Raw genomic sequence first — 15,526 nt, 5'->3', positions numbered from 1 at the left:
GAAGGTAGTAGGATATGGAATCTTGCAAGTTGCAAATGGTTATGCATTGCAATTATGTACGGTATATTGGATGTATATATATATATATATACACGGGAGTATCTAATTACATATTATAAAGGTGTAAGTGTATCATAACTCTATATATATATATATATATATATATATATATATATTGGTTTAATACAGGTGAATGAGCCTCTTAGAAGCCGTTTTATCAGCTCTAATCAGCTCCTCAGCTTCCTTAGGGTAAATGTGCAGAAAAACAATATCTTCTTGCTGGTTCCTAATTTGCTTGGCAATGATATCTGCGACGCGGTTGGCCTCCCTCAGTATGTTCTGAATCTTTACTTCCCAATTTCTTTTGAGCAGAATGTCTATGTGTTGAAGGATTGTTAGTTGTCTGTGTTCGGTAGATCTATTGTTTATCAGGTTTACTGTTTCCTTGTCATCCGATTCCAAGATTATTTTTTTTCTCCTTTCATCCACGCCATTTTTAAACCTTCATGAATTCCCCAGAGTTCTGCTACCAATAAGGTACATTGACCAATTTTCCTGCCAAATCCCCAGAGCCAGTTACCCTTATAATCTCTAGCTACTGCTCCACACGCTGCATCTCCATTATTCTGGTTTCTTGTTCTATCAGTGTTTATTTTACAGTAGCTAATCTCTGGTTTTTGCCATCGGTATTGGGTATTCCTTCTGGTTTGATTAATCTCAGGCTTTAGGGTTTTCGAAATTTCAACCTCCTATGTAAGTCTATATGCTTGTTGGATGATTGATTCTCTCTCAACCATTTCAGAATCGAAAACTACCTGATTTCTTCTCTTCTAAATGAACCAAATAATAGAATTGAAGAAAGTAAGCCAATTTTTTGTTATTGCATTAGGGGATTGGCTCGCTTCAAGATTTTCGATAACCCATTCCTCATACTCTTGCTTAGGAATCTGTCTATTTTCCTATGATCGATCAATTCTACCCAAATAGTTAAGGCTTTAGGACAAAATCTCAGAGTGTGGTTGATGTCTTCGGTTTCGTATCCACACATACGTCAGCTCATCCATCTTCATGTGTCTTCGTTTTCTTTCCGAGTTTGTCAGGATTTTGTTTCCTCCAATCAGCCATAAGAAAGTTTTAATCATGGGTATGTTTTTGTGTTTAGCAATACTGCTCCAAAGTTTTCCATCCATAATGTTGTTTATATTTACTATCCATTTGTATGTAAAGTTCACCGAGAATACCCTTTTTTTGAGATGATCCAACCAGGAGAGTCAGTCAGGAACTCATCTACTGGAGGCGGTGTAGCTTTCAGCATATTGAGGACTTGATTCAGGAGAAATTTTGTTATTTTATTCCAGTTCCAGGTACTGTTTTGGTTGATCATATCCTTCACTTTTTATTTGTCATTTTCAACTTCCCTTGATTGATTGCATAAACTAGATAGGGGCTCTTTACTGTCTAACCACTTATCATGCCAGAATTCTACCTATTTTCCATTGCAGATATTCCAGCATATGTTATGTTTAAAACTAGGCCATAATGAGCATATCTGATTCCATAGTTGTGATCCACCTTTTTTTGTAACTCCTCATGTAGGACTTCCTTCATTTTGTACTTACTTCTCATCACCTGCACCCACAGAAGATCAGGTATATTAATGAGTTTATAAGCAAGTTTAAAAATAAAAGCCTTATTTTGGCTCCTTAAATTCTTTAGTCCTTGTCCTCATCCTTTTACATGTTTGCAGAGTGTGTCCCAGTTCACAAGATGTAATCCTTTTTGTTTATTCGTATTTCCCCAGATGAAATTCCTAGTAAGTCTTTCCAGCTCATTGCACACTCCTTTGGGAATTAAGATTGATTGCATAGTGTATGCATGAATTAAAGAAAGAATCGATTTGGCAACCATATTTTTTCCTGCCAGAGAAAGTGCCTTAGCTTTCCATCTTGTGAGTCTGTCTTTAACTCTTTGGATAATACTGTTGTAGGTGTGTGTTTATTGATTCGATTGTGCAGTATAGGAACTCCCAGATATATTCCAAGATTTTCCACTTCCTTGATATTTAGATTGTTTGTAATGGAGTTTCTGGTTTGTGCAAACATTGTTGGAGTAATAAATGTTGGATTTTTGTAGGTTAACTTTTTGCCCTGAGCTTCAACAGAATCTGTTTAGAGTAGTCTGAATAACTTCAATTTGAGAATTATCAGCCTCCGCGAAAATAATTAAATCATCTGCAAAGAAAAGGTGAGAAATATTAGAACCATTTTTAGAAAGTTTAATAGGTTTCCAGCTTCCTTTTTCCACAGCTAAAGTAATTTCTTATGTTAATATTTCCATGCAGATAACAAAGAGGTAAGGTGACAAAGGGTATCCCTGTCTTATCCCTCTAAAAGGCTTGAAAGACTCGATAAGTTCTCCGTTACAATTAATCTGAATAGTCTTAGAGCTTATGCAGTTCATTATAGCTCTCATAATCCTGTTAGGCAGTCCCAATTTCTCCATAGTATTCTTAATAAATTCCAGTCCAGTCTATCATAAGCTTTTTCTAAATCAATTTTAATGGCGATTCATCATTTCCTTCCTTTCTTCTTCTTCATAGAATGAATTACCTCTTGAGCAAGAATGATATTATCAGTAATCACCCTTCCCAGAATGAAACTCGTTTGACTATTGGAGATAACAATAGGCAGAATAGGTTTAAGGCGGTTAGTAATAACTTTCATAATAATTTTGTAGATAACCTGAAAACGGCTAATGGGTCTGAACTGAGTAATTCTTTCATGATTATCTACCTTAGGAATTAAAACCAGACTTGTTCTATTAATCTCTTCATTAATCTGACCCCCATTAAGGCATTTTTTGACTAAGTGACAAACTTTCTCCCCAACCGTGTCCCATTTATTTTGGTAGAAGGTAGCATGAAAGCCATCTAATCCGGGAGCTTTGAGAGGGCTCATGACAAATAAAGCCTTTTTAATCTCGTTGTTGTCAACCGATTTATCCAACCAATCCCAATGATCTTTTTTCAGCTCAGGGAAAAGTCTTTGATCATCCAAATTTTGATTGCTCGAAAGATCCCTAGTGAACAGTTTCTCATAGAATTCCTTAACATGCTTTTTAATAATTTCTTGATCATCACACCAACCATCCGAGTTTATTTTAAGAGTCATAATTTGTTTTATCTTATCTTTCGCGATTGCACAAGAGTGGAAGTATTTCGTGTTCTTGTTACCATGAGCAATCCATTTACATCTCGCCCTTTGAGCCAAGAGAAGTTCCTCATATCTCAATATAATATCAAGCTTAATATTTAGCTCGGACTCAATGTTAGACAGACTGGTAGAGTTGTATTTGCGTAGAGCCTTATCAATACCTTTCAAGCGCGAGATAATTCTTTTCTTCTTTTGATTAATGCTTCCAAAGGTTTCTCCGTTCCAAAATCTTAAGCTAAACTTGATATGATTGATTCTCTTTAATAAGTCATTGTGTTTTACCCATTCTATTTTCAACAAATTTTCAAAATCCGGGTGCTCCATCCAGGCAGCCAAGAATTTAAAAGGTTTATTTTTGATGTCATTGGAAAGTTGATCAGTGTGAAAGAGGAGATGACAGTGATCTAAACCAATACGGTCAAGATGTTGCACTCTAGTATAAGGGAATAACTCAAGCCATTTCATGTTCATCAAGCAGCGGTCGAGTCTTTGCCAAAGGTTACCTCTTCGCTAAGTAAATTCATCTCCGTGATAATTAATATCCATTAATTCATTGTTAAAGATGAAGTCTTGAAAGAGTTTACTCACAGCTCTATATCGGTTGCTACCGCCAATTCTTTCTTCAGCTCTTAGGATGCAATTAAAGTCACCTCCTAAGATCCAATGAGCATTATTGTGAGGGTTAAGCTTCGACAAAAGCTCCCAAAGCTTACTTCTAATATTAGGGTTAGGGCCAGCATACAATGCAGTAAAGTATTCCCAATAATTACTATTAATGAATCTGAAACCAGCATGAATATACTGATTAGAAACATTTAGAATCTTTACTTCCACCGAATTATCCCATAAAACCCAAATGCCACCACTGTGTCCTTGAGCTTCGATTCTAAAAGAACTGTTATAACCCATATTGTTGATGATTTTATCTGATTTACTCCCGCTAATGTGGGTTTCCATAAGAGTGATGATTTTAGGCTTGTAGATATTCACACAATCTTTGAAATGTCTTCTAATTGAGTGTTTGACAACTCCTTTGGTGTTCCAAAAAAGGATTTTCATCAATCTTGAGAAAGCAAAGTGATACTATCAGCTTGTTCATTTCCCCTCTGATCAATTTCTTGTAACTGATTATAATTAGTTTGTTTCACAAGTTGGGTCTGATTGGTATTGGGACTATTATTATCAGGTGGGGCTAAATTTTCTACATTCATGTTATTCTCTTGGATCCATTCAGATAGTAAAGGAGCATTAGGAGTGACAGGGTTTCTGGATTTTCTTACTTCAGAACTTTATTTGTAATCCGATAAATAGGACTAGGTTTCTTTTTGAAGTTCCATCTAGACGTTTGGCTACAGTTATAGTCCTTTTTCTTGAATTGATATAGCTGTGTGGTTTCCAATTCCCAAATTTGACCTGTGTTCCTTGATATGGGCATTTTCCTTAGCAGTAATTTGAATTCCTCCAATATTATGTTCCCTGGTATGTTCATGACCCATTTCCATTTCTTTTTCCATAATAGGAACCTCAATTAAATTGTTGTGGTTTCTTCCAGCGCTAGTGGATACCTTTCTATTCTGATTTTGTTTTGTACTTTCTTCTTCCTGTGCTGCAGTGTCTTTGTTACTCACTGTTATTCTGTCCTTTATTTTATTTCTTCGCTGGTTCATAGATGTGTTCGGTTCTGTGGTCTCTTTATGCAAATTCCCTTCCTTGTTCATATATTGGTGATTTTTGTTGTTATCTTTGGGCTCTTCCTCTAACATTTCTTCTTGAATCAGCTTAAATCTGGACCCATGGTTTGTTGTTTTTTCCACTTCTTTGTTCTTGTTTTGGATTCTTTGATTTTAACTATATCTTCCTCTTGGTTGCACAACCATCCACGGACCGAAATAGTTTTCTTTGTTTTTATCACTCGTTGACTGTGCTCCAATGTCTTGATTAGTTCTTGTAGTTTCCATCTGATTATCCTGCTGATTGGTCTAACAGGTTTCTTTAGCATGACCATATGTGCCACAATTAAAGCATATTTGTTGTAGTCCTTCATACTCAATCTTATGGAAGAAATCATCAATTCCCACACATGGAATAAGAGGTTTGTTTAGGTCAATAACCAAATCAACTCTGGCAAATTTTCCTCTCTCTCCAACTTTTGTATTATAATCAATCTTGTTGACTCTTCCAATGGTGTTTGCAATTGTTCTAATCAACATTGTATTATAATACCTGTATGGTAACCCAGGTAGGCGCAACCACGCAATGACTTGTGAATGGTGCTTTTCGGATGTGGAAAAATTTCTTGACCATGGTTGAACAGTTAGGTAACTTCCATAGATCATCCAAGGACCATCAGTAAGTACTCTTGTATGATCCTCCAGGTTTTTTTAACTTCACTAGAAAGTAATCATTATCAAGATCGATCAAGTTGAAATTTCATATCGGATTCCATAATGCATATATTCTGTTAATCAGAGCCTTATACCCAATCTTCTTCCCCATCAATCGAGTAATAATAACCTGTTTCATATTATTTTCTATCAGGTCATGGATTCTTTTAGAGAAGCTTATCCTTGGAAATTCTCCAGAGTTGTTCATAGTGATATCCCCTTCTTGAAAGATTATTTCTTCTTCAGGCATCTTGACGGGAGGATTTTTATTGAAATTTGTTCCATTGACCACCATAGCAGCATACGAAACTTTTCCCAGATTCTTAGGATTATCTTTGTTTGCTTCATTAACATCTTGAAATCCTTCTTCAGTTTGCATATTATCTGGTGGCTGATTTGATTCATTTTCCTCCATTGTTGTTTCTCTATTCTTTACTTTCTTTGTAGATCTTTGTTCTTCTTGGACGTTTTCGCTAATCATTCTTGGAGAAAACTTTCACCGAGAATATCTCTCTCGCTCCTAACCTTATATATATATATATATATATTAATTGCATTTGTGTATATAAAGACAATAAATATTCTTAAATGTGTTAAAAATTTAAATAATTAAATAATAATTTAATTTTTAAAATTATTCTTATTATTATCTTGATATCTAATATTTTGTTAGTTCATTAATATGAGTAGAGACGAATATATAATTTTATGTTAAGGGTAAATCTCTAAAAACCTCTAAAATTTAAAGAAGAGACGAAAATACATTTTTAAGAGGACGATTAACCTACTTATCTCTTTCTATCTATCCCTAAATACGAGCATGAATACACATGTAATATCATGGACGTGATGGATTGAACTTTCCACAAGTTCTAATAATGAGATTGAATCATGGTGCAAGAGTTTGACTTCAGGCTTAGAAGATCATTTGAATTATATTATAGCATAATGATAAAATTAGCCCCCAACATTTATAGAAATGATCATTTTGTCTCATATCTTTTTTATTAGCATTTTAACTCTCAATATTTTAATATTTTTGTGCAAATATTATATCAGCAACATGTGTTAATCATTAGTCAACTAACAATTTTCAGTCAATAGAGACTATTTTAACTAAAAAAAGTGAGATATTAAAAGCTAAAATATTTCTAAAAAAAATAAAATAATCATTTGTGCAAATATTACTACTATTTTTTTCATTATGCCTTATATTATCTATTAATTATATAGTTTGATCCATAGGTGGAACCTCGTGGGGAGTAGTGGGGTCGTGGCCCCCTCCGTAAAAACATTAAAAATAACATATTATGCATATTAAATTTAGCTCCCTAAAATATATATTTAATAAATTATTAAATTTAATTACTAAAAAATTATGTATATTATATTAAAATTTGAAAATCACTTAAATATTATTTATCAAAAAATTAATATCCATTTTTATACTTTTGAATGAATGAAAATTTATTTTTGTTTGTTATTTTTATTTTAAAATGTAATTTTTTTTTTGTATTTTTCCTTATTTGCTTGTTTTTGTTCATCTTCTTTCTTTGAGCCATTCATCTTCTTTAAGTTGAGGATTTTAACCAAATTATCAAGTATTTTATATAAGTTGAAGATTATTTTTTTAAAATAATTTTTAATTTGATTTATATTTATGGTTTTATTTGAAATATCTATATTTTTATGTAGGTTCATAAATTTTCATCTCTAAAAATAAAAGTTTAGACACACACACGCACATATATATATATATATGAAAATATTTTAAAATTCCTCTAAATATCTTGATTATATAAATATAAATTTTAAAATCTATTGATTAAATTTATATACTATGTGAATCTATTATAAAATTAAATAGATATATTTTTATAGTTATATGTCATATGTCATGTGAAATCATGGGCAAACAAAAAAAACTAGATGAATTTTATTTCTTTGAATTTTTATGTAAGCATATAGATTTTACGGATTTATAAGATTTTCTTTTATTAATATTATATTTTGAAATATAATTTACATTGATAAAATACTAAAATTTTGTAATTAATATAGCCTAATCTATTTAGGTTAGGCTTACAACTTCAAATGGTCCAAATATCGATGAAACTGATCACATATCATATTTCTTAATAAATAATTCAATGAACATTCATCGAACACATTAAAATTATAGTCCATATTTGATCAAGCCTTATTTAGTGGTCAATTTATTTTAATCTTATTATTTTTATATATTTTAATTAGTTAGTGATTCACTTTGTAAATCATAGCCTAAGATCATATCCAAATCTTTTGGTTGAATTCTTTTTCCCACACTTATAGAACTTTCAACATTTTTTCCTTAGAAATAAAGTAATTAGAAGAATAAAAACATAAATTACTATTTTGTCCCTTACTAGTTGATTATAAAGAATAATTTAGGAAGGGTCTTCTTTGAGTCAAATAATAAGATCGTCTTCTTGAAAGATTGTTAGGAATTATCTTCGTTCTTCAACCTTTAATTCGTCAATAATCAATCTTGGAGGAGAGATTAGAACTATTTAAAGGTGTTTATTGAATCTCTTAATTCAAGGGACTCTTAAGGTGTTTATCTTTTGCGCCGTATCTTCGTTCTGTATTCACTTTCTTTTTCATTATTTTCAATTTTATTTTATGATTCTTGATATTAATATGATTTATTTCAATTATTTTTAAATTCTCATCGAACCATCTTTCTTTTTTTAAAAATAATATCATAGCACCACAAGGTGATATATAGGATTGTATAAAACCTCGGTCTAACAATTCTTGAAGTTAGACCTTCGATTTTTTTAACTCAACTAGGGTGGTTCAATATGGAGTAATTAAAATTGATGTAATCCTGTATTATAATTCAACTCTAAATTCTACCTTTCAATCAGGTGGTAATGATAATTCCTTAAAAAAAACAGATCTAGATACTCCCTTACTATTGGAATAGTTAGTAGCTTATGATTAAATTTATAAGAATCGATTACATAAGTTGAAAAAGTCTCGCTTCCGTTTCGGATCATATTATCTACTTGTATGGTTGTAGGGCAATTTATACTCTTTCTAGTCATCAAAACTGAATATTTTGCTAAACCACATAAAATCAACCTCTTACGTTGACAATCAATGTAATCCCTAGACCCAACTTATACGTTACGGTCATATCTAATGAATTACAGTAAAAGTTTTCAAAACATTCTTCGATAATTTAAATTCATATTATAAATACATTTTAAAAAACATAGTTATTAGCGATAAAATCTAAACGAGTAAATATAAGTACAAAAGTGACTGAGTAAAATAAAATATGTCATAATATGTACCGCAGTAAATCTAACATCATTAGCAAAGGCAGTATAAGTCGTAAAACAATTATTTCAAAATATAGGCACGTGTCACCGAAAATGAAGGCAATTCGAAAGATAAAAACATTACAACAAAATGTTATGTGCAAAATGCGTCGATCCTCCAAGTGTCAGGTTCGGGGTGTCTATCCAAAAGTATCTGAAAAGAGAAAAAGTTTGGAAAGTGAGCTAGGGAGCTCCGTGTGTTCCAATAGTGCAAGTAAAACGTAATGGATAAAATAATCAGGAAGTAGTTAACTAAAGTATTATAAAAGTTATAGTGAAGCTTGAATTTTATAACTCATAATTACCCTCCTCCCCTACACCAAAATGTAGTTCCCCATAACAGCATCCATAAGAATTTACCCTATACCCATTAGGTATAAGAGCCAACCTAAGAGGGCATATTGGGGCCTGAGAGTCTACTCAATAAAGTTCTTGGAACCTCGAAGCCTACCCAATGGTCACCTTAGGTCCGTATGGAATTACCAGCTTGATCAGAGTTGAACCTTCATACTCTAATATCCTACCCAAAACAGTATCTCAATAAAACAGTTCACATGGTAAGCAGTAAATTTCATGATCCATAAATCGACATAATCATATTTTACAGTCAAAACAAATAACCAGATAACATATATCAAACAACCATAGTTCATAATCAGTCAACCAGTAAATCAGTAGATCATAATATTGAGTTGTTAAAAGATTCAGTAAATCAGTAACTTCGATAAATCACATTTCAAAACAGATAAAACAATCATATAACACATAGGGAATATACCTAGCAAAAAGGGATCAATCAGTGAGTTTACTGAGCATCTACCTCGCCACGCTTTGCAACAGTGCTCGAACCTAATTCATAATGTAACAGAGTTAATATCATAATAATATTTTAATTCAAGTACTCTTAGGGTTTATGGATTATACGAGTAATCGTTGGCTCGCAAAGTCAAATGGATCGAGAGGAGCTGGATCGAGCTGTCAAACGGTCAGGTTAACGGTCAGTCAAAGTCAACGGGTTGACTCAATTTGAATTGACTCGATCGAGTTGACTCAATTCGAGTCAATTTGAATCGGTTCGGTCTGTCTAGATCGAATTTAAAGCTTTCTGGGCCGGCCGAGAAGGCTCACGCACACTGCGGTGCGTGCAGCGACGACAGGGGCCGTTGAGGCAGTCTGATTACTCCAAACACATTCATAAATCCAAACAACACGAATTAAATCCAATCCAAGCCACAATTACGATTAAAATGACAAAAAGTGACCAATGACTTACCCACGGTGGGCGAACGGAGTAGTGACGGAGAGGCGACGATCCTTACCGGGTTTTGATCGGACTCACCTATGGAGAGCGTCGGTGAGGGCATTGAGGTGAGACGAACCACCGAATTGGCCGGAAAGCAGCAAAAATCACGACGGCTATTTAGGTTTTTCCGTCGAGTCTCGCGATAAAAATCACGGCGAACGACGTCGATTTTCGAAGCGAGGAGGCTCGGGTTTTGGTTGTCGGTCGATGACGAGTCGGATGAGGGTGGTGATGAGCTCAATGATAGTCAAACGGTGATGGATTTGGTGGAAGTGGGGAGCAGCGGGTTGAAGTTAGGGGGTTTGAATTCTAAAATGGGGAGATGAGTTTTTTTGGGTGTTATAACCTGAATCTGATAACTTTAAGAGATATTTTAATTAAATATATCATAAACAATTACCTCTTTAGATGTTTGGAGAATAGTTGGTCATGCATTGGGTTAGGAGTTCAAAACCCTTTAGACACACATTTTTCATTTTTATTTTCGTCACTGACCATAAAAATGGGAAAACTCAGGATTGGGTCCTTAAACTTCCTAGATTATCGAAACTAACCCAAAATTTTCAAAAAATATTCATTCTGGTCCATTAATTAAATTAAATAAATCAAATATATTTTAAATTAGAATTTGAGGGTGTGACAATCAACTTATTTTCAATGTTCACCCAACTAATCGAGACCCACAATCAAATCAAATTCTTAAAAAAAATAGTTCCATCAAATTGACTAGGAATTCAATCCATTGAATATTCAATGAACATCTCATGATTCATCCTATTATTGAATTGACGTTAAAACATAATTTATCAATATGTTACTAATTATCATGTGATAGTTACAAAAGTAAAAGTAATTAATATTTATTAACATAAAAATATGTTAAAATAAAATTAATTAACAGAATTTGCTAAAACCACATAATAAGTCATATTTGACAGCGTTAATACCAAGTACAATAGTGGTAAACGGTTTCATGGCATGAATATTACGCTGAACATTTTCAACTAGAGGTAGCGAATTGATATCACATTAATAATTTTTAATACAGAGATACAACATTAATAAATTCACTAAATTTTAGGACCATTTATGATATTATCCCTATTTTTATCTACATTCCATTACAATATACCTCACCTTTTTAATATTAAATAACTTGCTTCAACTCGAAATAACCTCATATCATGCAAATATTATGACAACATACACCTAAATAAGACCCCAAATCTAACGGCTGAGCCTCTGATCATGACAATCTTTTGATTCACCATGCACCTAGAAACATCATAAATCCTGAACAAATCAAACCGATTAATTTAAATCCGATTATTCGGTTCTTCAAATTAGATCGGTTTTAGATCCAAATCATGGGAATCTACTTACCGGCTCAAGCAAACAATATTTGTCTGAACTCAAAACAAACCAGCAAGACGATTTTAGAGACATTGTTCCCAAACACTTGGTAATGAACAAACAAAGGTCATTATGAAGGGGCACAAGACAAGAAATGTTGCCAAAAACTTCAACATGTGGGAAATGGAAGATACTACAATGATATTATAGTAACAGTGGCAAAGCAGCTTCTCATATATGCATGGAAGCCTATGTCCCAAACAAGTTTTAAGTAAAGACTATATAACAATTATCACCCTATGAGAATTGATGCGACTTGGCAAACCAAGCTGTATAAACATTTACATTTGGTCTTTAAGAGCTAATAATATGAGAACCATGGCATGGCAAAAATGAGCACCCAAATTGACTGAAAAAGGAACCGAATGAAGAAAATGGGAAAAAAATAGATCATGAATCATACACTAGCTTTTCCCAGTTCTATGCCTCTTATGAGCCTGATCAGACTCCTCTGAGCAGCTCCGAACTCCAGTTTGTATCATCACTTGATTGCTTATGTATTGGATTTCTTTCTCCTAGATGAAGGGTGAAAAAGAAAAAGACAGGTTAGAATATGAAGCAAATAGTTTTACTGACTCATGTCCAAACCGTCACTAAACTGGGAGGGGAATAATTGAAGACGAGGAAACACAAAAACAACTTGACTAATACTTAATCTGGCCAAAAAGGATTATAAATAAACCTTAGAACTGGATGGCATAAAAGTCACTCCGCTAACTACTCGTTTACCAACATCAATTTTCACAGAGATGCTCGCTTGAGACATATCCACTCCTGAAGACTGTAGAGCCAGTGTCAGAGAATTCAATATCCTGTTGACAACAAAAACTGATCTCTTTTAATAGCATGTATAAAACCTATCATGGAAGGGCATGTCATAAATTATATCAGTAAACAGATGACACCATTAACCAAAATCTGAGAAATAAATCATGAAAATGTCCTCCCTGTACATTATGTCAGGCAAAATCATAAGATATACATAGCAGTTGCTCACCCTTGAGAATAAGCACTTGACAAGCCTACTGATTCATCTCTGATAGTCAATTCTTCTTGTTCAATTGCTGAATTGTTCGGAATAACACTCTCAGCCAGACAGTCTCTACTCTGCCATGACTGAAACTGGGGTTGATGTACCATGTTCACGGAATCAGAAGCAGACTCATGAAAAGCAATGCTACCTCTTCCATGAGTAGCAATTGCATCTGACCGTGTCTGCATGTTAACCTTAGAAGTAGCAGATGCAGGGGGATGATCAAGTGCTTTAAAAACTGCAGCATCACCCAAGTTGGACTCAATTGAGTTTTGCATATTCACAACCATTGATGGAATGATGCCATCATTCTCACAACTAGATCCATTCTTCATAGTTTGAGAATGGTCAATAAAATTCTCTGCAATCCCATGATGATTTTTCTGTTAAAAAAATAAAATAAACTCAGTTAGCTTCCTCTTGAATTACAGAAAGTAATGTGAACAAAATAATAACCGCCTATTGCTCAAAACATAAGATGCATTCATCTCTATTGTCAATTGAAAACTACTAGTTAGCTATGCATGGCAATAATAATCTCCAAAACAAATCCAAAATATGCACTGGAACTTCAACACCCATGCTTTAGCATTTTAAATCTTCGATAGGTAAGCCTCTCAAACATTAATCTAAAACAATAACATAACTAGATGTTCGTGCAAACAACATTGACATGGGTGTACAAAGGCCCAAATATGAAGCATATACAAGATTACCCATGTAATTATTTTTGTTGGCTCCTGGCTCCACCCTGGGTATGATCCCTCGTACATTTGCAACTTTTCCTGTAAAAACTGAATGTACTCTATGACCTACACATAAAGTAGGTCGTATTCAAAATCCATCAAGGAACTATAAATGATTAGATTTATGCATGTACAAACATATCTAATGTATGTGTATATCAAATTAATGGAAAAACGCCATTGAGTGGTGACCTCTAACAGAAAAGATGCCTTGTCTCTCTTTTGATCATTTTGTGGTATAATCTCTCTCAAAGTCTGGAACCTGACAACACAAAAATAATCAAAGAATGCTTCAAATATCTTTAAAGAATTGAAACCGATTACTGCCATAATATATCATCAAAATATAACATAATTGAATTCAAAGAAGCTTTGAGAATCCATTTTCAGATACACCAAGCTGCCCCCAAGAAAAAGGCTTATTGTACAAACTTTAGTTAACAAAAGAACCACGAGAAGGCTTCACGTATGTTAAAGCAATCTAACATAAAACAAAATGGCATAATTATAAGCAAACCATATGAGACAATACCACTCAACACAATTGTTTAATATTTCGTGAACTATCATTACAACCAAAGCCCTCTAATTTAAATACTTCTAAAAAATTCTCGCATTTATAACCAATACATCTGAATATTTTCAATTCTGGAAATTCAATTAGTACTTAAATACAAAAGTAAACCCCAATGGAAAAACAAATAAACAAGAATCAATATTTTAAAAAAAAAGGAAACTTAAAGTTTATACCTTTCATTAATCTTACTTCTTCTACGCTGCTCCGTCTCAGAATGCTTAGACCGATTAGTGCTCGTCTTTTGCTCACTTCCTTTCTCTTCCACTTTCACTGTTTCCCCTATAAAGAAGAGCATTTTTAATTAAAACACAATAATAATTACTGAAACTCTTATAAAAGGAAAACACCTCTATCTTCGAAACCATCGTCGTCTTCCTCGTCTTGATGAAGCTGCGCCGTTGCCACGGATTTCACCATTTCGTTTCTTGGTTTAATAAATATAAAAAATTATAAAAATTCTAACGGAGGGTTGGAAATAGAGGTCCGAAAGAGTAGTTCGAACGAGAGTATGGAGAGTCAGTTTTTGCAGAGAAAGAGGGAGAATTTTTGCACTAAAAATGGGAAGGAAAAATAAGAATATTGTTAAAATTTGGAATTTGTGGCTTTATTGATTGATACATTTTCATTTAGACATTATTGGTTCCATTTCTTTTTTAAAATTTATACAAATTAGTTAATACTGGCGTTCAGTAGTGGTGGCTGCTAATGTACGCGTTCATGGTGACGTATAAGGACACTTTATTTTTCATTTATAGGTAGAGGCGGCAAACAAGTTATTCGGATCGGGTTTGAGTTGGATCGGGTTTGAGTCAGATAATTTTAAATTTAGATTAAATTCAGTTTAATTTTGTTCAGACCGGATTGGATCTGATTTGGATCTAGTTTAGGTATACGGTGAATCGGATCATATCGGGTATCAGGTTGGGTCAGTTTTTGGATCGGGTGATTATTGGATCAGTTGTTTTTCGATTTAATATCGGGTCGATTGATTTTTGGATTGGGTCAATATCGGGTCGATCAATATCAAGTCAGTTGATTTTTGGGTCTGGTTAATACCTAATTGGTTAGATTTCGGGTCAGATCAATATTGGATCAGTTTATTTTCAGTTTAAGTCAACCTTTATATTAGGTTAATTTGGATTGAATTAGTTATGATCTAATCAAAATCAAGCATATATAGAAAATTGATATATACTTGTAAAAAAATGTCTTCTTATTTGTTAATTTTATCATATATATTTAATTTTAATTCTCAATCGTTCAATATTTTGAATTAAACCACCATATGATAAATCGATAATTTGACACAAATATGATCCTATAATACATGCTATAATTTGTTATCAAAATTGTATATTGACCTCGAATTAAAAGTTTATAATGAGAACTATTTGATAAAGAAATAATTTTTTATTAATTTTTTTATTTCCAATTATAAATTTAATATTTTTATTAAATTTTAAAAAATAATATATAACTCTATTTGTTAA

At 33.0% G+C, this 15,526-nt stretch overlaps 1 protein-coding gene across 3 annotated transcripts; it reads right to left on the bottom strand.

Annotated features, from left to right (window-relative positions):
- Positions 1–11,828: 11,828 nt before the first annotated feature.
- LOC120190045 (transcription factor BIM2-like) lies at positions 11,829–14,554 on the bottom strand. Of its 3 annotated transcripts, none has more exons than XM_039193171.1 (7): positions 14,384–14,554; positions 14,210–14,315; positions 13,652–13,721; positions 13,430–13,525; positions 12,678–13,099; positions 12,363–12,492; positions 11,829–12,195 (listed from the first exon to the last, which is right to left on the bottom strand). In XM_039193171.1, the coding sequence occupies exons 1-7, from the start codon at positions 14,451–14,453 to the stop codon at positions 12,085–12,087; spliced, it is 1,005 nt and encodes a 334-aa protein (XP_039049102.1). In that variant the 5' UTR covers positions 14,454–14,554; the 3' UTR covers positions 11,829–12,084. The 3 variants fall into 3 exon arrangements, with proteins under 3 accessions (XP_039049102.1, XP_039049103.1, XP_039049104.1); XM_039193172.1 differs by having other exon boundaries at positions 12,678–13,096; XM_039193173.1 differs by having other exon boundaries at positions 14,399–14,547.
- Positions 14,555–15,526: the final 972 nt, after the last annotated feature.

The sequence above is a fragment of the Hibiscus syriacus genome, unplaced genomic scaffold, assembly GCF_006381635.1.
Source record: "Hibiscus syriacus cultivar Baekdansim isolate YM2019G1 unplaced genomic scaffold, ASM638163v2 tig00116962_pilon, whole genome shotgun sequence".
NCBI classification, from domain to species: Eukaryota; Viridiplantae; Streptophyta; class Magnoliopsida; order Malvales; family Malvaceae; genus Hibiscus; species Hibiscus syriacus.
This window is presented reverse-complemented; position numbering and strand designations above follow the sequence as displayed.